Raw genomic sequence first — 24,451 nt, forward strand, 5'->3', positions numbered from 1 at the left:
TTGGGGGAAAAAAATGTGAAAAAACAAAAAAAAAATTCGATCATTTGACCTGTCAACCTTTAGGTGTCGACCATTTGTCCTGTCGACCATTTAGATTCGACTATTCGACCTCCAACCGCACAACCCAACAATTATGGACTATGCTCTTGTTGCCTATGGACATTTTGAGCATACACCTGCTAGGCAGGAGATGTTTGGTATTGGGTGTTTCCAGGTCCATTTCCCATTTGTCTAACAGTTTAAATGTGGGAATGGCTGGATCTTTTGGGAGTTTGCAGAACATGGCCTCGCTGATGAAGCTCTTACCGTTGATCACACACACTTGGGCGAGAACAGAGTCCTTCCCCTCATTTTACTGAATGGGGATGAACAACTGCTCTCCTATTTTCTGAATATCAGCCAAGCTTTGAGCTGATTTCTCATCTTTTTGGACTATAGGAATGGAATTTTCTGATTGTGAATTTGTATAGAATTTCGGAGTGTTTCCCTCCAGTGTGGAATGCCACCTTAGACTGGAAGGAAGGTTGTTTTTCAAAAATAGAGAGGCCTCCCCATCACCAGTTTGTTGTCCTACTGCAATTACTGTCAAGTCCGGGATTTGATTATTCTGGAAGTGAAATTCTATTTGGTCATGTTTTTGTTCAACCATGTGGCATGTGCCATTTAAACTAACATGTTTGACACTCTGTTTCAATTTTATTGGTCGGTTAGTCTGGATCAGGAGGACCTTGTTTACACAATCTATGATGGGAGACAATCTACGCAGGATGTCATTCCCCAGTAAACATAGTGTGCCCTCTGGAGTCACAACTATGACCGGGTACTTCACCTTGTGTTTCCCAATTTTAATGTCCAAATCTGCAGTCCCCTCGACGGGAATTTCCTTCCCGTCAAAGTTCTGAAGTTGTCCAGGAAGAGGGGTGAAAGGAATTTGGTACTTCTCCCCCCTTTCCGAATTCAGTTGATCAAAGGCCGTTTTTGACAGAAGGGTGGCTTGGGATCCCGTGTCCACCAGTGCCAAAATTGTACATTGCCCCTGTATTTGGACCAGGGCATACAATCTTCCCACCTTTTCCTCAAAGGGGCAAAGGTAATGCACATATTTGGCCAACTGTTGGATTAGTTTCTTTGCTTTGAAGACTGATAAAGAGGTGATTTGGGCAGGATTCTGTTTGGGATCTTGAGAACCTGTAAGAAAAAGGTGACCGCTAGATATGGGGGAAGTTTTGAGTTCCCCTGGTTCTGATTCTGGGCTGCCCCCCTCCACCCTTTTTGGAGGCAGTCACCAGGATGGGTTTGAACCAGGGGATTTTCGTGCTGGTCATTCCGGGTACTGATGATGGGCGGTTTTAACTCGGTCCCCACATCTACCCAGTCTGGATTTTGATTCTTTAGGACCCATTTTTCTTTGGGAGGAGTTCCCCCATCCCTGAAGGAGAAGATCCTTTTCCCAGGATCCTCTGAGGACCCCTCTCCTTCAAACTGGAATAATTGTACCTCCTCCACAAAATGGGCCTTTTTGGGCTCTTTATTTCTCCTCCCCACCCTCTGCTCCTTGGGTTGCAGACTTTCGGGGGCAGGAGATTTTGGTTCCGGGTCCTGGGGTTCCGGGTCCTGGGTTTCCGGGTCCTGGTTCCAGGGGCTTTTCACAAGTGGGGAAGGAAGCCTCCTCTAAGGCTTTACACCCCCTTCCCCTTGTGCCTCCCCCCTGGGAACCGGTGGGTTGTCAGGGTTCTTCCCTGTCATTGTTCTGGAGCACCAGACCCTGAATTTGAGCAGTTCAGAGCCGCCATGCTCATCTGTGGGTTCTGTTGAGCCCTCGGCATGCAACCCAGATCCTGTGCCATGTTCTGGACCTGGCGCTCTAGTTGGGACACCCGCTCTGGCTGGTACGGGGTCCTCGGATCTACCCTGGGTTGATCCCGGGAAGGGTAACTATCCCTTCTCGCAAAATACCCCGGGTTAGGAAAGTTTGGGTACCCCTCCACCCTTGGCCTCCCCTCTCCCGGATTGGGCTGTCTGGGCTCAGGACAGTGGGGAAAGAAAGATGGGTTGTTTTGGGGGTTGAAGTTTGGCGGGTACCAGGGAAAGAAATTTGGCCCGGCATTTGGGGGATTACTGCACTCCTGGGGAAAGTGAGGAGAGAAGTTTCCTGGGTTTGCTGCTGTCTGGTTGGATCCCTCCCCCCCTTGGGCTGGAGGAGTCAACACATAGCCCAGGATGAGTCTATTTCCCTTGTAGTGTGGGCTGATGTAATCAGGGGAGTTATGGTTCCCATTTGTGGGGTTACCACCCTGGCTCCCCATTTGGGATTGGCCGAGGGCCTTCTGGGTTTGTGGTTGGTCGGAGTCTGCGCGGGAAGGTTCTTAGGCCCCCCATCTCCAGATCTAAACTGGGGGTAACCTTCACCTCTGCCACCTTAGCAGCAGCAGGGGTGTTGGTTGTTTTGGGGCTTTTGCTACTATTTTTATTTTCCAACAGCTTCTGTACTTCATAGATGCGTGTTGCTTGTTCAACGACCCGGTCTAGTGATCTTTTCTCATGAAAGTCCCTCACTAGCTAGGTCATAATATACTTAGGGAGAGCATGAAAGAAAGTGTTCACAAATTCCTTACTGTCAGTGCGCACCCTTTTAGTGGTCTGCGCAAAGGCGCGTTTCAATTCATGAACAAATTCTTGTGGGGCCTGGTCTTCCCCACATTGTAAGTTGTATGCTGCCTTGCGAGCCTCTTGATGGTTCCTATGAATAGAGAACTGTTTCAGAATGGCCGCCCTATATATGGACCATCTGGAATGGTTCTGATCCTCCAGCCCCGCAAAGAAGGTGGACTACTCAGGAGAAAACGTCCACTTTACATACTGAATACAGCTTTGGCTGTCCTTCAGATGGAAAGTCTCCTTTATCTGCTCAAATAATTCAAGGTGCTCGCAAACCGAATATTTAGCATTTTTGTGGTAGGGCGTGATGATGCTCCTAATAGCTTTTATTTGTTTGAGGGGATCCTTGCGTAAAGCCATCTTGACTTTGTTGGCCTTTTTAGTCCTTGTCACCCTGGTCCACTCATCCTCTGACTTAGAGGCACTGCTACCTGTCTGGTCTTCTAGACTCTCCCGGATTCTGTGAGCTTGGGAATGGCTGGCAGAATGTGGGGGCCTAGTTCCTTGAGTCCAGTGGCGCTCAGAAGAGTCTTCTGACTCTTTGTTGCTCCCGGGATTGGTTGAGTACCCCCCCACTGTCCTAGCTGGGAAGAGGTTTTTAGTATGCTCTTAGTGGGCCTAGTCTCATGGAGTTCCCCACCAATTTTTACCATCTGATCTCTGAGTAAGTTATATTTCTGAGGATCCATTTCTCTGATTCTCCCCTCACTGGAGTCTCCCTGATCAGAGAAGATGGCCCTAGCAATTGGGAACCTGTACTTAGATGCCCGCCCATCCATTTCTGGGAGGCGCTGACCTATTAGCCCCATATTCCCCATTGGGTTGAAGTCTACCATCCCCGTGGCCCTTGGTTCATGTGTGCCAGTGGACATGGGGGTGGCAGAGTCCATGGAATTGAATAGATTAAAGTCTCTGGTGCCAAGGTTCATGAGGTTATGCTCAGGGGTTTCCCTCTCCCATCTGACCTCATCTCTCTCAGCCCCTACTCACAGATGGCATGCAAAGATCTGACCCTTTTGTTCTTCTATTAAGGCCTTACTGGTCTCTATTAGTTGTTCCTGTATGGCTATTTGTCTATGGAAATTTTAATACATATCAAATTTTATTCAGTAAACTCATCACAAGAAAAATTCATCTTAATATGATAAAAGTCGATAAAAAAACAGTCAATTCATACCATCAATCATAACCACATACAAAACTCATTCAAACATTCAAATATAAAAACACCCAAGTGTTTAATACATCAATAAGCATTGGAAATATTGTTACACCAATTCTTTTCAGTTATCACATTAAACAGTGACCCAGTCCATAATATCAGGTGTCGTGGTGTATCTGATGCCAAATTTGACCAGATATCTCTCACAAAAAAGCGTCGACACATGTTTCGTTCAGAGACCTTCTTCAGGACGTAGGGCGTCGGAGTAAGTGCTCCGCCCTGTTCTCAACGTGTATGGGCCAGTAGTAAATCTAAAAAGTAAAGGTAAAAACCATAGTGTCATCCCTCTTTCTTAGAGTTGGTGACTAATAATGTTACAATGTGCTAAAATTCAATAAACACATAGGCCCCTACTCACCCCCAAGTTCCGACTAAAGGGAAGGTTAACGGGACGGCGGAAATTAATCCTCCACTGGCATCAGTGTATATGCTGTACCTGTGGAACCAACAGAAACACAACTCAGTATTCTTGGAAAAACCGAATACTCAGTGTGCATACCTAAGACCATACATAATATACAATACAAGTAAGAGTTAAAATACTTACAAGCACCCATGGTGCAGCTTGGAGATCTTTCAAAGGATGCCCCTAGGACCTGCGTAATGCTAGCCGGATCTTCCTAATGTCTATTAGTCACTAGGCCTTTCACGAGGCTACAAAAGAAGCACATAATGACAATGCCTGAAAAGAGGAATTTTCACCTCATGTAACAATTACAGAGTATATGTGGCGACTGGAAAACACACACAACCACTAAAGCCTTGTGTGCACATGCGTTCACATTAGAAAATGTAAAAATGTAAAACTGCATCGGGCAATTAAAAATCTCGCCATGGCCAACTCCTCACCAAGTAAACACCCATAATGTGTGGACTATATATATGACATATATGACAACAGTGATACCAAAGGCACCACTCACATGATGCCCACTACACCATGCACGTAGGTAATGGCTACCGATAGTAAAGGCGACCTCTTTATCCATGTGGCGTGCCGCATGCCATATGGGAGAGAATTGTATTCAGTATAAACAAATTGATTGAAAACAAACGGAATGCCACTATATAATGTGAGGCGCTCCTCAAAACAACCACAATGCCACACACGCCTCATGTCTAGTAAAATGAGTGCGATATGCTACAAAAGCCTCTAGCGTGTCTCTAGGTCACGCTCTCACAGGAGGGAACGCTTACCTTGAATGGAAAATGTGCAGCCCCCTTCGTAGAGAAATTGCACTGCTGGTACTGTGTTCACTCACTCGACACCAACACCAACACGAACATAGCAAAAAGTCAATGCGGGCTAAACATGGTTGAAGGACTATCTTATAAAAGGTGCTGGAAACACCAAAAAAGGACTAACAACTAGGGCATTGGAATAAACAGAAGACACAGGGCCTCATTACGACTCTGGCGTTGGACCATGGTGCTAGTAGCACCATGGTCCATGCCGGTCTTTTACCGACTCCGCCATGGCGGAATGGGGAATTACCGCCCCATTCCGAGGTTGGCGGGGCGGTAATTCCCCATGCCGCCATGGCCCTTCCTCATTCCCATTTTTGCCCCCAGGGGCTCTATGGGAATGGGGAAGGCGCTAATTACGGTGCCGCAAATTGCGGCACCGTACTTAGCACCAAGGTCCCTTTGCGGGTTGGTTTTTAACGCCTGCAAAAAGCAGGCGTTAAAGTCTCCAACCCGCAAAGGGACCTCGTAATCAGGCGCTAAGGGATTACCGGTACGGGTACCCTTACCGGTACCGGTAATCCCTTAGCGCCAGGGTCGTAATGAGGCCCACAGTGTCTTAAAGGCACACGGCGAGAAAAGCACCCGTGCGCTGCTCGTATAATATAACACGAGCCGGGGCATAGAACATAAATTAGTGCGCAGCCATTCGAAAAACATATACTCAATGGCAATCACGTGTATAAGTGATGTAGCTACCGTCTAAACATCGTGGAACAACCTGCATCAATAAAAGCTTCACCAAAAGGTAGAATACGGGGTTTTTTCCAAAACCATAAGGCAGGTCATGCTCCGCACAATCACATGTATTAATAATCTCAAATAGTGTCATAATTGTGCAAACTGTTGTGCAGGTCACATACTCCATGTGACCCCATGGGAACGGACACACATGCCATCTCTAACCTAAACCTCGTCCTAAATTTATACAACAAGTACCTCGACTGGGGATGCCAGAGAGATGAATGAATGAAAGAAGGGCCAGAAACACAGTCCCTTGTCAACAAGCCACATGTTAAGGACCTTAAAGTTAACCATGTTTAGCCTTACTCCCTGATTTCAGGAACTGGGTCCAAGGGCCTGTATAACCATACAGACACCCGCAGCAAGTTGCTTTATACATAGCAATGGAATTAGACACATCTGGTAATCGTAAACAAGGTCTTTTACAGATTATATGAAACAAACCCAAATATCATATGCAGCCCTTTATACATGTAGACATTGAAATACCAATAGATTGTATCATTAAGCTCAAATGGACATATATCTACTACTGACATAATTGTATACTATATATACATAGTGTAGATAGATACTGTCTTAAAACTCGTGTTAACCAATGGTTTGCATATAGATGGAAAACCAATTGTATGACAAACAAAATGGGCCTAAGTTGTATATAACATTGTGGGTATGTGCCGATCACAATAGTTCTTAGTTGCACAGTATCCACATTGCTGTGTGTCCATTCTGACCCATCATATCATGTTTTAGATCAGTTTTTTGTAACCAGGTTGTTCCATTCTACTGAAACTTTCAATCCCTTCCGGACTATATTAAGAGTGTGAATCCATTTCTGCTCAATGCGATGTAGTGTTGTACCGATATCGCCCCCTCTCATGTTGCTCTTAATGTGTTGGAGTACGAACCACCTCATGTCTGTGTCCTTATGCTGCATTTTAACAAAATGTTCAACTTGCGGCTTATCCGCCACTTTATTTCGTATACAGCTCCTGTGTTCTGATATACACTGTCTAACTTCACGTGTGGTCTTACCCACATATAGAAGTTGACAGGGACAATTAATAATGTAAACCGCATTTTTGGTCTACCAATTGGTATGGCTGTTCATCTTCCAGATTCTCTGACCATATTGAAATTCTCGTTTAGTTTCAATTAGAGGGCACGCGACACATTTGCCACATTTAAAGTGTCCGACAATGGGCGGCAGACCCCATTGGTCATTAATAGTAGGCTCCCTTGCTGGCTCTCTATAAGTATGGACCAATCTTTGTCTAAGATTTTGGTTGCGTTTAAACGCGAACATGGGTTTTTTCATTAATGATCCATATTGTTTGACTAAATTCCAGTGTTTGTTAATGATTCTTTTTATATCCCCACTGACTGGATTGAATGTATTTACACATACAAGACGTTCATTCTTGTGTCTTTCTCGTGTGGTTAAACAAGTCTCACGATTAGTGTTTTCGGCTCTTTTCATTTGGTCTTTTACTAACCTTCTTGGATACCCCCTATTTTCCAATCTCTCCTTTAGTTGTTCTGCATGGAGCTTAAACTCATCCTTCTCGCAACAATTTCTCTTAATACGTAAGAACTGACCATATGGTAAGTTCTGTCGTAGGCTGGCAGGATGAAAGCTGTTAAAATGTAGTAGGGAGTTCTTATCAGTTGGTTTTTTGAAAAGAGTAGTTGTTAGTTGATTCGCAGTGTTTTTTTTTTGTTGAAAATAAAGTTTTATTAACATTTTTAGTTATTACATCGTGTCTGCCGTTTCAACCATAAACTTTTACAGAAAGAGAAAAGAAACATCTTGATAATAACCCTTCTCCCCCCGCCACCCACCCCCCTTAGCCAATGATCGAGTGTTGTTTTCAAATATGTCCAACAGGCCCACAGAGTTCATTCGTAGTCTTCGACTGTCCGATTATTTCTTGCACACATGTATGGGCTCAGTTCGTAGGTGCCTCACTGAGATGGTCCCTTATAGGTTGATTTGTGTCTGTGGGGCGTCCTTTTGATCGTAACCTGATGACAAGACGTGTCTCCAGGTATTGGTTCCTCCCTTCAGGCTGGGCGTTTGTATTTTTCGAAAAAGGGGAGCCAGAGTTCCTCAATGTTGGTCCTAGACTCATCGAGGACATGCGTTAAGAACTCCATGTCATATATGGCCCGAACCCTGGTGACCCATTCCTTCTCCCCGGGCATGTGCGGGGTCTTCCATTTTTGGGCCAGACAACACCTGGCTGCCACTAGCATCACCTGTAGCATGTGCCCCTAGGTGTCTTTGTGGTCGTCCCCTACCCCAATCCCAAAGAGAATCAACCAAGGGCACATAGGTCTGCGGATTCCGTCAACTCCCCTGATCCAGGACAGGACCTCCCCCCAATACGACTGCACCCTGGGACACGCCCACCACATGTGAATGTAATCACCCTTTGTTTTGCGACATTTCCAGCCGTGGGGGTCGTAACCCGGGCTCATTCTGGCGATCCTCTGTGGAGGATAGTGCCACCTGTGTAGCACTTTTAAGGCTTGGTGACGGTACTGAGGGGAGGTCGTTGAGGGGTGGGCTCGGATGCACATCTTCGTCCACCTCTTGTCGTCTATGGCCATCCCCAGATCTTTCTCCCATTGCGTCCGTGCTGGCGGGGGGTCCCTTGGAGTTAAAAACAGGAGGAGTTTGTATAGGTGCGATATGACCCCCTTCGAGCCCCTGGTGGAGATGATCATTTTCTCGAAGTCCGTTAGGTCCCTCCTGAGGGTATCACCCCATGAAGGCTCAGTAAGAACCCCCTTGAGTTGGAGATAGCGGAATGGTGACAGTTTTCCCAAACCTAAGGCTTCCTCAAGATCCAGCAGCGGCATGAATGATCCTCCCTCCCACAGGTGGCCCACCCTGGTGAGACCCGCCTCGTACCACCGCTGATAGGCGGCTGGTTCGGCCACTTTATCTATGAACGGAGGGTCCCAAATGCAGCTCAACGGGGAGGGCCAGGTAGTGAGCCATCTGTAGTAACCTCCCTCCTTCCTGATAGCCCACAGGACTCCCAGTACTGGGTGGTTTATAACACTTTTGGGGACCCGTGATCTCGGGACCCATAGCCACTCATCGAGCGTAACCGGGGCAAGTAACCTGTTGTCTAGGGCCACCCATTGCTTTTCTGTCCCAGGGTTGAAATGGTCTACGAGGATCCTCAATTGGGCTGCCCTATAGTATGTATCAAAATCCAGGAACCCCACCCCGCCGTCCTCCTTGGGTCGCGTTAATACGTCATATGAGATCCTATGTTTCTTGCCCGCCCAGAGAAACCTGAGTAAGGTGCGTTTTATTGAATTTAAGAAGGTCTTGGGTACCTGGACGGGGAGCATCTGGAAAAGAAACAGGAACTTGGGGAGGACCACCATTTTGATCAGATTAAGGCGTGCCATCCATGAGAATCCCGATCCCGCCCACCTCTCTATGCCCCTCTTGACTTCTGTCCATAGCGGGGTGAAGTTGTTAGGAAAGAGGTCAGCAGGGTTGGCTGTGGTCTGGATCCCCAAGTGCCGAAACCCATCTCTTTGCAGCCGAAAGGGGAGTTCCTCCACGTATTTTGTCTCCGTTTCCGATAGGTGACCCCCTATAAATACCACTGATTTACCCAGGTTAACCTTGAACCCCGATAGATCCCCGTAGCGTGCTAGTCCCCGCATTACGTGGGGAACCGTTAGTGAGGGCCTGGTGACATAGAGGAGGGTGTCGTCGGCGAATAGGCTGATTTTACAGTGGAAATCACCCATCCGGACTCCGCTGATCGATTCATCATTCCTTACTGAAATCGCCCAGGGCTCCATGACCAGGGCATATATTAGGGGGGACAGAGGGCAGCCCCGTCTTGTACCTCTCCCTATAGGGAAGGCCTCCGACTCCATATCATTAGCGACTACCTTGGCCATGGGTGCTGAGTACAGTGCCGACGTCCAACCCAACCATCTCTGGCCCATCCCCAATGCCGAGAGATCCTCCCCATGAATGCCCAGCTGACCCTGTCGAAGGCCTTTTCTGCGTCCAAAGCCAGCACTAGGGTTCCCTCGTCTCGGGTCACATTTGAGTTTAACACGTGGAGAGTTTTACGCATACTGTCAGAGGCTTGCCTGTTGAGTATGAAGCCAGCCTGATCCGGGTGGACCAGGCGGGGTAGACATTTCTCTAGGCGGGTTGCGAGTACTCTGGCGAAGATCTTGGCATCGAGGTTCAGGAGTGAAATGGGTCTATAAGAACCACACTCTGCTAGATCTCTACCCGGTTTCGGGATTACTGTGATGAGGGCCTGCAGGAAGGTGGGATGGATTGTGTCCTGATTTCTGATTTGATTGAATAACTTGGCTAGGTGTTCCGTTAGCGTGGATTGAAACTGTTTGTAGAAGTCAGCCGTATACCCATCGCTCCCCGGGGCCTTTCCCACTTTTAGTCTTTTTATGGCTGCCTCGGTCTCTTCCACAGCTATGTCCGCCTCCAGTTCCTGCAGTTCCCCCTCTGTAAGCGGGGGCAGTGGGTGCTCGCATGTCCTCCACTGATTCCCCTTCCTGCCTTGTATAGAGTTCCCTATAGAAAACGGCGAAGGAGTCAACTATTTCTCCTTTTTTGTTGCGCCTGTTGCCCCCACTATCCCTAATAGGCCCGACCCTCCTCTCCAGTCTGCATCCCCTAGCCCTACGCGCCAATAATGCTCCCATCCTGTCTCCCCTTTCGTGATACCTCTGCCTCGTGTACCTCATTTTCTTAACCACCTCCCCTATGAGGACTGTGTGCAGTGCCTGTCTCTTCTCTCATTTCCGTCAGGAGAGATACCCTGTCCTCCCCATCCTGGTTGAGCCTGGGCCGTAGGGCCTTCAACTCTGCTCGTAACTTGTGTTCTATGAGTCCTCTCTCCTGTTTGCGTCTAGCGCCCTCGGTCATGAGGAGACCACGGAAGGTGGCCTTAGCCGCCTCCCACACTGGGTCCCTCAAGAGAGTATCATTACATCGCCAGCATGAGGATCTGGGGGAGAAGGGCAGCGACCAGGTTGCCACTAGTAACCCCAACCCCCCTTCCTCTGAGGTCAGGAGCAGATCAATTCTAGTATATGTGTGGTGGGAGGGGGAGAAGAAGGTGTATCCCCCCGGACCCGGGTATGCCAAGCGCCAGACGTCTGTCCAGAAGTGTTCTTTTAGGACGGTCTGCAATACTAAGTTATCTTTACTGACCCCCTTTTGTTCCGCCCCTCTCGCTGTCCACAGTCCAATTTGGGGTCCTTAATAAGATTAAAATCGCTCCCCAGTATCATGGCTCCCTCTGCCCACTCATCCATTACCCCTAGGATCTGGGTCAGGAATCGTATCTGGCCTGAGTTGGGGGCGTATAGGGTGGCCAGGGTGACCCGTTCGCCTTCGCAGGTGCCCTTGATCCCCAGGAACCTCCCCCTGAAACCTCTCTGGTTTCTATGTTTGAGAGTTGGAATGTTTTGTTCAAGAGGATCCCAACCCCTTCCTTCTTTGAACTTCTATGGGAGGCCCAGTAGCTGGACCCTATTTCCTTCTCCCTGATAGGTGATTCTTTCCCCTGTTTATAGTGGGTTTCCTGTAGGAAGAGCACCATTAGCTGTTGTTTGCGGAACATGTTGCTAGTCAGCGATCTTTTGTTTTGGGAGTTTAGGCCTTTGACATTTAGTGTGCCTATCTTGCCTTCAACCATGGTCGTCTTTGGAGTCTACTTCCCTTTGCTCCTTGGTGTAGTTCTGGTGTGGGGTCCGTTGCTGGACGTTGGACTCTGTATCGATCAGGCTAACCCCCCCTCCCTCCAACCCCTCTTGGTGTCTCCATCATCTTCTCCCCGTTGGTCCTTCCCCACCCCTAACCCAATCCCCCCCTGCCCTCCCCCACCCATTCCCCCACTTTGTAAGGCGCCTGTCCACATCCCCCCAACAGATGTCAGGGTTGGTCAACGAACCACCAAGGACTCTAACCCCAGCCCCGGGTTTTTCGTGTAATTAGGGAATCCCGTTTCCTTCGTTTAATGTGGGACGACCCCACTCAGACCTTGGCTCAAGTGCCTGAGGTGGGATCTTGAAACCGTGGTCCCCCACCCACCCTGTAACCTCAAACTCGGAACCCGTGCGCGGGTCCGCTTAACAGTGTAGACAACATTTGGTGAACATCCACCAGCCCTGTAACCCTGCGGGCCAAACACTGTGCCAACGTGGCGCGTGTCCGTAATGCCTCCGGCCCTCAACCCCACCAGTGACACCACCCAGTGACAATGGGCATAAGAGAATTTCCTCCCCCTCTGTGGAGGTGGCGCTGTTAATTCGGGTGGTCCTCCGAGGCCGTTGATGGATGTCTGGTTTTTTGGAACTTGCGGGCCCCCTTGACCTTAGTTTTGCCACTGAGCTTCTCCAGTCTGCTAGGGCCTCGTGGGGGGCGGACCTCTCCTCCTCGGTCACCAGAATCGCCGGCGCAGTCGCCCACTAAGTCATCCGTGTCCCGTTGGAAGTCCTCTTCCGACACTAGATGGTGTCTCTCCCCCTGCCACTCGAACGTCAGGTAGAAGGGATGGCCCCAGCGGTTCCTGACCCCCTTTCCCTGAAGCCATCTGGTTAGGTTGCCGCACTTCTTTCTCATTGCCAGGGTGAGGGCTGAGAGGTCCTGGAAAATAGCCACCCTAGAGTCTCCGTATTGAATATTGCCGAGGTTCCTTGCTTTCTCTAGGATCTTGGCTTTGTCCTTGTAGTAGTGTAGGCGGGCTAGCACCGAGCGCGGGCCTCTGCGCCCTCCGCCCGCACGGTGGACCCTGTCGAATTTGATCTCGCTATCGGCATCCGCCCCCATGACAATCCTTATGATGGCGTGCACTTTGCCCTCCAAGCCTTGTATACTTTCTCCCTTTGCTTCTACTAATCCAAAAATGCGCAAGTTGTTTCTCCTCTCCCTATTTTCCATGTCATACACCTTGAGCCGGAGTTCTTCTTCGCGCCGTTGCATTTCTTGGAATCTGGCTTCCATCTGGGTCTCTAGGAGTGCTGTGGAGAGCTGGTTGTTTTCGACTCCCTCCATTCGGTCCTCTAAGGTGGTGACTTTGGTTGTGAGGTCGGCCAGTTTGGCGCCCATGTCAGTCCTTACCCCACAAATCTCCTCCAGTATCATCTGAATATTGTTCTGGATGGCACCCAGGTCGGGAGGCGGGGTGGATGGGCCTCCGGTAGCCATGGCACCCTCGTTGGCCACAAATTGGTATTTAGACAGGCTCTCCCTCCAGCTCATGGGGTGCTTGTTCTGGCCGATATCTATCGGAGCACGTTGTTTAGCCTGTGGCCATGTTGGAACCCACCAGGATGGGGGGGGGGTTGGGAATGCATAGTTCGTAGTTACAGGCACCCGGTGTGGGTCGGGTTTGCGCAGAGCGGGTAGGCGCCCCAGTGATGGTGATCTCTGGGTTCCTTGGCGAGTGGGCTCCGGGTTCTTAGCGGTCTAGGCAACACTGTGCAGCGTCCTCTGGGGCGGGACGCGCCGTGTGCAGCTATCCGGGGGTCAAGCGCAAGCAATGTCCTCTGTATTGCACCCTGAGGTCAAGCCTCTTTCCAGGTGGCCCTCCCCCGTGGGCTCAATTCCTGAGGGGAGTAAATATGGGTGTCGGCGTGTGGCTTCCTGTGGCCCCCAGTTTGTAGGTACAAGGGCGCGCTCCCGCGACGGCCCGAACTGGGGGGGGGTGAGGCCTCTCTGGATTCACCTCTGCCCCAGATGAGTTATGGGGGGATGTGGCTCGGGCCTCACCCAGATGGGGGGGGTCCTCACCTGGTATCCCAAATGCCTCCTTTCAATATTCACTGCTGGGGAGGCACGCTCCCGCGTCGGCCCCCGGTGTTTCCCTCCGCCTGGTAGCTGGGGCTGAGGTAGGCTCTGGTAGATCTTAGCCCCCGAGCAGGCGGCTCATGGGCGGGGAGTCATAACGCTCTCGCCCCGCGGGACCGCCCCACAGCGTTCTCAATGGGGGGTCCGTGTCTGGAGATCCAGTTGCCCCCTCTCCGCATGCGTCGCCGATGAAGGGTGCGGGGGGTGCGCTCCCGCGTCGGCGCCCCCAGTGTTTAGACAGGTCTGGAGGCAGGGACTGGGGTGGTACTGCTCCTCGTATATCCCAGCGTGTGAGGCCACTAGGTCCGCGAGGTGGGTGGAAGTGCCGGGCTCTTGTCCCACGGGGCTGCGCAGCAACAGCCGCACGGAGCCCAGCGTGGAAGCTGGGACACAGAGCCTCGGCGTCTCACAGGATGCCAGCTGCGGTTCCTCGCTTCTTTTGCCGCGGCCTCCTCCTTCGCCGAGGTGGGCTCCTTCCTCTGTGTTCCAGTGCGACTCCAGCAGTCCGCGCGGGACACGGCCGCAGAGGCTTCCCCCAACGCGTTGCTGCAGGTTGTGGGGGGAGGGGCCGCGAGGGCCCTCGAACTGCAGAACTCGGCCCAGGAGTGTCGGACAGACTCCGAAGTTGGACCCAGTGGGGGGGCCACGGTCTCATGCGGCGTCGACTGGGGGTCGTGTGGCTGGCGGGGCCCCCATTCCCTCTCTTCTCCTTGAGTTACCGGGGCTGGGTACGGAGCTCAGAGCTCAGGCAGCCATCTTGCCCATGCCCCCTGGTGGCCTATTCGCAGTCCTTTTAATCAAAAGATCGAGGAAGCTAACCTGACGGTGACTATATTCAATCGTGAATTTTATGTTCGTATCACATTGATTTAACCATTTGTGGAACTCAGTGAGAGATGCAATAGATCCCCTCCAAATTAGGAAAACGTCATCGATATACTGATGCCAAAGTTTCAAATGTGCCTTGAGAGTGGAATGGATCATAAGCAGGTTTTGTTGTCCCAGGATAAACTTATCTTCATAGTCAGCCATATATAAATTTGCGACATCGGGGCAAAAGTAGCCCCCATGCTGACCCCTTTCTCCTGTTTATAAAGTTGTTTTTTTAAACAAAAAGAAATTTTCGGTCATAGCTAACCTGATACACTCTTGGACAAACTCAGTGGGGGGCAAGTGTGGTCTGGTTCTGTTGTTCAAATAATGACCTAACACATGCAGGATTTCCATCTGTGGAATCGCCGTGTATAGCGACTCAACATCCATAGTAACAAGGATATCTCCCTCCTCTACTGATCCAATTTCGGATATCTGTATAATATACCTGAAGGATCAGGGACTTGAGTGCAGGTCTACCCCTTTATTTACCCTTTATTTGTCTATGGAGCCTGTCATTTTTCTCATAGAGAGCCTCATTGTCTCTCTGTGCTTCCTGTCTGATTTGAGTATTGGACCAATTCTTGCTGCAGGAGACTCACCTCCTGAGTTTTGTCCTTACTGGCCTGGTCATTCTTTACCAGAGCATCATCCACCCTCCTGGTGTGCTCTAACAGCTTTTCATAGTCCCTTTTGAGTTCACCCAGTCCCTGAGCCAGGTGATTTTTCTTCCACCTTGGTTTTTAAAGAGTTGACTTTCTGGCCTAAGGCATCCCTTTCCTGAATTAGAGTACCCCTCTGTGCAGCCAGGTCGTCCCTTTGTTTTTTGAATACACCAGCTTCCTGGCGCTCTTCATCAAATTCTGTTTGGGATTGAAGGTCTTTAAGAATTAAATGTATTATTGTCTTCTTTTAATTGGTCTATCTGGTCTTGTAAAACGACCATCTGTTCTGTGCAAACTATTAAAAGTTAATTGTTGCGCCAGTTTTTGTTGGCTCTGTTTAAGAGTCCGACTTTCTTGGCACTCTTTTTGCAATGTCAGTAATTTGGTGTCGTGCTCTACCCTCTCTTGCTGCAGGAGATCCAGATCTTCTTTTACATTTGTCAGGTACTGTCTGGTTTATCTCTCAGATTCTTGGTTCTTTTGCTCTGCAGAGTCCAAATCAGTTTGGGTTTGTTGTAGGGATTGTACTTGCCTCTTTGCCAGATATAGATTTTCGGCATATTTTTCCTGTATTACTCCAATAAGGAGGTACAGGTACGCCGCTATTTTGGCAATTTTACATTGATCTTCTTTTACCCTTGGGGCCATATACAGTTCACTAAGTGCCTGGTGTAATGGACCCTGATCCTGCCATATATCTAATTCTGTGGCAGTGGCTTGTTGATTGATTTCCTGCAGCCAAACATTCTCCTCCTGCTCAACCCATTCACAACTGACAATTTGTGTAGTAGGTGTTGTTTTGCCATATTAATTTCCACTGGGGTCGCCATTCCGGAAATATTAATTTCCTCTGACTTAACGCGAGGGGCACTTTTACCTTTGCAAAACAGGCCCAACACATTTGAGTATTTCTTTTGAAGGGTGTTTTTACAGTGTAGCACAGTGTTGTAGCCAAACAAGGTGTATGTACCCCGTCAGTTAGCACGCTGTGTTAGACTGTCACAAGTGGTATGTCTAATTCAGGATCTCGAGACGAGCCCCCAATCTGTAAGTGATTTCAATCCGGCACACACCTAAGTCGACGCCTAGCGTGTAATACACAACTGAAATCCTTATTTATTTGTGTCTAAAAGTTCTTTTATTCTGAGCGATGGACCACTCATATCACGCCCCTCTCCTGGAGCCCCCCCGGTCACACTGAACCAGGAATCAGGCTGGTTTGCAAAGTTCAAATATTTATGTATTCACAATTCAATCACACTATGTTTTAATGGGTACACAATGATCACCAATGGGGTGAAGTAACACTAAATAATCTCTTTAATACACAAGGAGTAATAGTGAGCAAAACAATTCAGCACAGAAATAATACTTTTGTGTGTGTTCAGATCAAATAGCAGTGTGGTTACTATTTCCCCCTGCACACCCCTCAACCCCCCAACAGGCAATGTAAAGAGATAGGAGGAGAGAGCAGGTACTCGGGAATGGCAGAATTCAAACAAAATATCAACCCCAATTTCCCCCCAGGAACACAAGAGAAAAACAGAATTGATTGGCAAGCGGTCGGAATGGTTTTAAAGTTACCTTGAGAATGGATTGGGTGAAAACACTAAATATGGTTTAAATTGTTTAAATTCTTATGGGAGCCGCTTTGGATAGTTGCACACAAACACTAGCAATGTTTTGATAATAAGAAACAACGTGAAATCTTAAAATAAAGGTCGGAAGCAATCAAAAGCTTGTTTTACACGTGTCAGAATTTTCCTAAAACGAAATTTGCGGCAAACTTTTCAGTGTGCGATAATCGCGATTACGGGAGAACCGTATAGATTTGGGATGCGGTTTTAGATGCAAATTAAAGCTGTGGAAGTTAGCTACCGGCAGAAGTTGAAAATAATTTCTAGCACAAGAATTGAGGAAGTTATGGACGTTTTAGTGGAGGTTGTTTTTTTGAGATAGGCGCAAGAATGGGAAAATGTGAATGTGCTTTTAGAGTGACAAAAAGGATTTCTTACACTAGAGGATGACTATGAATACACGGATACCACACAGGAACACAGCCACTTGATCAGGGCAACTGCCTGCTGTGGTCCCGGCTTCTTCAGATGAGAGAAGATCAGAGCAGAGATAGTTTTAACAAAACTAGCACAGGAGGAAGATGGGAGGGATAGGATAGAGAGTTTAGACAATTCAAAATAACTCCTAACAATATCAGGTTCCGACAAGATAGGATGGATTTAAGATAGGGATTAACTAAGCAAGGTACATAGGCTAGTGACACAGTTCTATCTACAGATACTCACTAGATATATTTCAAACGGAACCGTCAGGATTCTGGTCAGGACAGACTTCTGGGCTCATCCGATTTGGGCAGCATCAAGGCACGCTGGACACCGCACGGCACAGGACTGGATTGGATCTCTTAGTTCTGATGATTAGTTCAGCAGGCAAGCAGTACAGCACAGCCCGGCTGTCTTTTTTGATGCTCCCCTTTGGTTTCTGGGATTGGTTCTGGTTCTGGAAGTTTAAGACCTAGCTGAAAATGGTTCAGCTATGTAATGGGCCTTTCTGCTTTGTCAAGTTTCTGGAGTGTGGAGTAAGTAAAATGGATAGTTCTGCAGCAGGATGCTGCGCCAGCATTCGGATAGTGGGGGAATTTGTGTGTCTCCCTGAGTGCTGAGCTGTGTATATTTATGCTTAGGATAAAGGGCTGTGTGTGCTGGTTCATCCTAAGCTCGCCCCTTTGACAGGGATTGGTCAAGGTCTCCTCTCCTCCTTGATAGGATGAGAAAAACAGGGTGTCACCTTTATGTTGTGGGTTTATGAGGCCTAGAGTCCACCCCTAGCCTCTTGAACATAGAATCTACTTTTGGTACAATACATATTTCCACATGTGCAACCTCTATAACAATCACATATACAGATTACATATTTTGTGTAGCAAATACTCCTCTAAACCCCGTCGCCATGGGATCTTGTGTCTGCTTTTCACAGAACTCTGCCCTTTTCATAAGGAACACAATGTCCAATTTAAGAGCACATTTCTACAAATGTGCGCGTTGAGCATGGGCATATGTGTATAAAGTTTCATACTTCTATCAGAAATACATTTTGTGTAATATCACATTTTCTGCCGTTTCTTCCCAGAACATGTCACAAGGTTCTGGCGCTTTTTCACCCGTGCATCCAGAAATTACATTAACAATGCCGTTATTTCTATATTTTGCACAATTTTACATAGTACGTTATATGTATTTAAACAAAATGTTCTTTGTGAATGTTCAGCCACAGATGGCTGTTTGCCTCCATCTCCTTCTGTCTCTCCCTGGGACCCAGGAGCATCTCCTCCCTGTTTCTTCTGGGCAAAGGCCATTTACGGCCCTTCACACTTTGCATTTCCTTTAGCTGGAGGATGTCCATTGTCTTCTTCCCCACTGCAAACCAAATTCTTCCCCACCCTATAATCATCACTTAGGTGTTATTTTCTGCTGGAGAGAGCGGAGGGAGAGGCTTTCTTTCTGTGAGGAAAGCTGTTATTCCAGTTTGGGTGGCTTTTAGCCAGGCTTAAATCTAAATGTTAATTATGTTGCATTTTTTCTTAGCTCAAAACAAACCTGTGATTTCAAACGATCAGCTAGAACACTTATTCCAGATTTTAAACCATGGGCGCAAACAATTACCACATAGATTACTCTCAGTAACAGGCCACTTAGAGATTTCAAACATTTGATTTCAGTTTGTACAAGTTTAAAGTTTATCATGCAGGCCTCTGACAGCTGTGATTCAGGCGGCCGAGGGTACTGCGCCCAGATTTTGACAGATTCCACAGGCAGGCAACTTTTGCCGTGGATGTTTACTTTCAGCTTTTCAGGACATTGTATGTTCACAATGATTTCTTAAACTAAGCGAATTGTAGCACCAACCAAGAATTTTGGATGTTTGAGGGTGTTTTGTACCGGCAGTCTGCAGTTTCAGCAACAAAGAAAAAGGATTTAAAGCAAGATTTTGGGGTTTCCTTTAGCAGAGCACTGCTTTTCCCTCTGTACTCCATTTTCACTTGTTGTGAAGCCCAGTGACATATTTCAGGTGTGCGCTCTCTGTTCCGCCACTAACAACATGAGTGGTGGATTGGACAGCCATCTTTTTGTGCTTTGCAAGTGCTATTTTCAGAGGTTTTGGCACGCACAAGGGTTTTGCGGCCATTTTGATGTTTCTGGCACCATCAGAACACAGTGATGCCGCATGGCAGCGCAACAAGTGCGTTGAATCATCCCACATGGCTTATAGGAGAAGTCTGGAATTGATGTTTTCGTCTGTGCTAAGGTGGTGCTGGTAATAAAAGGTCTGAGATATAAACATTTTTGGACTGCTATTTTCCCAGGGAAAGCTAGGAAATATAGTGTCTGTCAATATTGCTGCTTCAGCTTCTGAGTGAAGAGGGAGACGCATAATGATTGCTTCTATGTCTTTAATAGAAGCAAGACTGCACTACATTAACTCGTTTTGGAAATCACCATTGTGCAACAGGTTATGTTTTATGCTGGGATGGCGCATGGAGGAAGACAGTGAGTGCTTTCTATTTTATGGTCAAAATCCCACATGCAAGGCTCGGAAAATATTGTCCTAAGTATACGTGTCTCCTTGACTCTTCAGGTATGCTGAATCATTTGTGGTTTGATCTTTGGTTTCCTGTGTTTCACAGCGCATCAATTGTATTGATTACACTTGCTGTTTGGATAATTTCGTTTGTGACTTGACTGTATACACTAACCGGCATCCCCACCTTTACTTTGCCCAAAAAGTCTTCTACTCAATTCTTTATGCTTGTACTTATTCTTTCCTTTACTTCATCTACATTCTCAAGGTGGCAATGGATATGGTAAGGTCTGCGTTAAGGTTAGGGTTGGGGTCAAAGGGCTATACGGAAGAAATGGGTTAGAAAAGGAGGGGGTGACTCCCTGTAATGATGAAGTGAATGTTGGTAAAGTGAAAGACAGACGTAGTAAAGTTATGAAGAGGTAAAAATGTAAAAATGACAAAGTGAATGTACGGCAATGTAAAGACATATATACTTTCTTACTACTAGTGTCTTTTATGTTTATTGTTCGTTGCCAAAAGTTGGATGCAAGACAAATAATATGGTTTTTTCTCCACAATGCTATGCTGAGAGATATGTAAGCTGCTTGTTTAGATGCTGTCACCGGCCCAAGACTGCTGCTTGGTTCGATGCTAGTGACCTGTGCCATGTTCTTTAACGTAAATCGTGTTTTGAGTGGCTAACATTTAACCCTGAATCTTAAACTTTAACTAACACCCAAACAGCTCCACCCTGGTCCCCAACATCTGTCTCTCCTCTTCATCCAACCTGCCTCTTACAAATCAACCACTCTCAACATAACAAGCAAAGGGGCAACGAACTACACATACATCGTGTTGAATCCCTGCACCCAAAGGCAATGTGATTACAGAGCAGATACATACACTACCATCACGTGCACGCTGGCAGCAGGGGCGTTGATCTGCTGAACAACACCACCCAGTGAAATCACGAACACACACAAGAGCTCACCTTGATTCCGGTAATACTAACTCCGGGTCTGCATTGCACAACCAAATAGCATCCGTTTCTCTACTCTCATAAACTCGCCCTTTCCTTTGCAGGGCTTAAAGTGGCAAGTGAATGGCAGAAGCTGTACTATTATAAGAACCAATAAAATAGCATAAACATAGCTTTAATCTGTTTCCTTCATGCCAAGTAAAAAAAGTCCCATGAGAAATGTATTTATTAACAAATGTGCCGAGTACAGTAACAAAAAAAACAAAAAAACTTTTTTTTGTCTTCTTTACAGGAGGGTTTTCAATGGGTGGAGCCATGGCGATGCACCTAGCATATCGATTTCACCAGAATGTAGCGGGAGTATTTGCTCTATCTAGTTTTCTTAACACATCTTCAATTGTTTATCAGGTATGTGTAAAACTGTTATTAGTATCTCAAACGCAATTTAAGATTCTGTGTGATAGTTGCTGGACAGCTTGCTATATTTTTTTTTGTGAAAAGCTTATATTTATGCTCATTGTCAAACATGTTCAAATACATATTTTTTCAAGGAAAGTTTCACCCACGTGTTTAATCTGACCAATCATAATGCCATCCTCCTCACACCACATGTCGTTGTATTGAACTTTTTTTGCGTGGAGCATAACTTTTTAAACTATTAATATCCGTGAACCTTAATATCCGTGAACCGCGCATGTTCTCACCGGCTTTCTTGTGATGGCGTAATCTCCAGGGCAATTAACCAATTGTCAAGTGTCTTGGAGGCAGTAAATGATAGAACACTCCACTGCTTATGAAATCTGCTGTCACATCTGCAAAGCTAGGCCCCCGGTCGTGACGTTCATGAATGACGGAGCTAAATATACTGTCTACACATTTACGTAATCACGTAGTTTAACGCAAATTTGCAAAAGCACTCGCTCATGCAGTGCATAACTACTTTTATTTTGTTCAGTGGCTTAGCACAAACAACATTTTTAATTATGTTCTTATCAAGAATGAATTAATGGAGTTGAGACGTTAAAATATCTAAATGGTTTGCATTCAAATTTCAGTTTACACTCATCACAATAGCCAAAACATCATATCACATCATATTCTACTTTGCTGTAGATCGCAACTCCACACAGCTCCAAGAACCTATGTACAATTACATATATATTTTTCTTTGTATTAGTACTAATTATTTCCGTCTAACTTTATTATTTTCTTCCCTGACAATTACCTCCAAAAGCGAGGTAGAATTTCCAGTTGCTCTGCCAAATGTCTCAATCCAGGAGTACAATGAAGCTATTTACTCTTATGCCTTTGGAGATGCATATGTCGATTGAGATTCTTCTTTATGCTCGACACACTGATTTGCCAAATAATCCTTCTACAGACCTTGCATAGGCGCATTGCTTTTGAAAGTCGTGAAAGCTAACATGCATGCCTACCCTGCTGTCTCTTGCCATATTATTGTTGTCAACCAACTGTTTGGGTGTGAAACGTCCACGTGATGGTTGCAAATCGCCCCCAGTCAAGGCATGTGACCAAGCAGTTTGGGATGGACTGCCTCTTATGCCAAGCCTGATTTGCATATGGTCTTCCCCTTTTGTAATGGCTTGTCTGACAAAGAACGATGGTCTGGAGGGTTTATCCCAGAGCTGTGCCCGTGGTTATGATTTATTCAAAACCTTCCAGCCATCACCTCTTTTGTTTAGTTGGAATATTCCATGACAACAGGTTCGACAGGTATACCTTTCAGTTGATAAAGACAATAGTAATATTCTGCTCCTTGGTAAACATGTTAAATGATATGCATTTTTATTAATGAACTGTCAATTCCCAACAGTAAGCTTTTTTCGGATATTTACAGTTTTTTTTTATTTTTAACAATGGTTCAAATCATGTTTTCGAAACGGCCATCAAAATGTAATTTCATAAGTACTTACCATATGTGCTTGCTCCATGGTGGATTTGTTCATTCGTCAATCTTTTATTGAATGCAAAACAATAGCATAGAAATATACAATATGGTCGCTTTAAAAAAAAGAAGCAAAAAAGAACTCCTTATTCGCAATCGGTAGGTTGCAACATTTTATGCAGCGGCATGTAATACTCCTGAACATTTTTATGGTCATTTTTTTGAAAGATGCTCGCTTAATACGGACTAGAATACTTTTTTCACTGTTCACAAGCAGTTATTATCAAGTAGTAGCTTTAATACCTACTTTAATCTCATCCTCTATTATCAATGTATGTAATTTAATAATTTTTGAGCAACAACGTTACCACCTGATCATATGGTGTTATTATCATTCAAATGATCGCCAATAAGATAGCTCAATAGGTTAAGCGCCGGCTGCTGCAAATCTGCAGGTTCGAATCCCGGCACGGTCGACTCAGCCTTTCATCCTTCTGAGGTAGACACAAAGTAACAATTTCGATTGGACAATAGTAATTGTATATTATACAATGTTCTATGTAAAGCGCTTTAGATAAAATCTTTAAAAATACATTATTATTATTAAAATGGTGCTTGTACCTATGCTTCTGACCCCCTAGCCTTGCAACTCCTTGTTGTATAACTTTAAATTATAACGTTCTGTATGCCTTTTTTGAATTCAAGTTGGGGCCAGCAACAGATCTGAGTACACTCATGTTGCCATAAAACAAAGTTCTTGTTTTTAACATATTTATTACATGGGATCGTCATGAAGACCATTGCATCCACGTCCCTCTTCCGCGTCCCAGTACTTGCATCCTAAACTCCTTGACACTAGTACAATGTTGACTTTCATTTCCATCATGCCCTACTGTCCTAAAGTCGGATAAGAAAATAGAGATTATAATTGCTCTAGTCGTTTATTTGATAGGTTGCTTGATTCTTAGCGTGCAACATTGTGGCGGCAGGGGCCACCGTTTTACCTGAATGTTGGAAGAGAGGTGAGAGGTGAGAGGACAGTGTGGAGCACCATGAGTGATCATGAGAAGAGTTTGCTAGCACCGTTCCACTGGCACAAGCTACACAATGTGTGAACCACAGGGCCGAAAGAGTTCTGAATAAGTGCCCAAGTGATCTTTGACTTACTCGGTCAATATTCATAACCAAGTCAAAAACCTTTCACATGAAACAATATAGGACAGTGCATTATGTATGCTGTACCATAGCTTGACTATATGATTTGCAGCATTTTTTTACATTCCTCTTCAGATATTGACTCATTGTGATGCATTCCATTACAGCTTTAACTCGCAGACTATTTTCTATATTTATTATACTTGCCCTTGCCTTTTTCGCTCAAAAGCCCACTGACAGTGTTTGCACTTCCATCTTGATAAATAGTGTTGATTCTAAAATGTTTAAATGGCAATTTGAAAATTTTAAATAAGGAAATGATTATACATTGTAACTGTAACGGATGTCTTCTCACATTGTACTGTTTAGGGGCAATATAATGGCTTGAGAATTTGTTTGTAGCCAACCAATACTCGTCATACTTGAACACTTGCATTGATGCTGGCGTGTTAAGCGCCAGCACATATATTTGGATCACTAGAATTCACATGGAACATTACTACTTGTAAGTACAACCCCTTGGAGATAAAGATGATACCTGAACGTTTATTATTCAGCC

The 24,451-nt window shown here is 46.3% G+C and overlaps 1 protein-coding gene across 1 annotated transcript in view; it reads left to right on the top strand.

Annotated features, from left to right (window-relative positions):
• The window catches only part of LYPLAL1 (lysophospholipase like 1), a 496,351-nt gene that overhangs the window by 419,689 nt on the left and 52,211 nt on the right, over window positions 1–24,451 (top strand). The window contains exon 4 of the mRNA XM_069608584.1: window positions 21,124–21,239. Coding sequence (XP_069464685.1) covers window positions 21,124–21,239 — 116 coding nt within the window. The remainder of the gene's footprint in view (window positions 1–21,123; window positions 21,240–24,451) is intronic.

Source organism: Ambystoma mexicanum, chromosome 4q (genome assembly GCF_040938575.1).
Source record: "Ambystoma mexicanum isolate Mex_15411 chromosome 4q, UKY_AmexF1_1, whole genome shotgun sequence".
Taxonomy (NCBI): Eukaryota; Metazoa; Chordata; class Amphibia; order Caudata; family Ambystomatidae; genus Ambystoma; species Ambystoma mexicanum.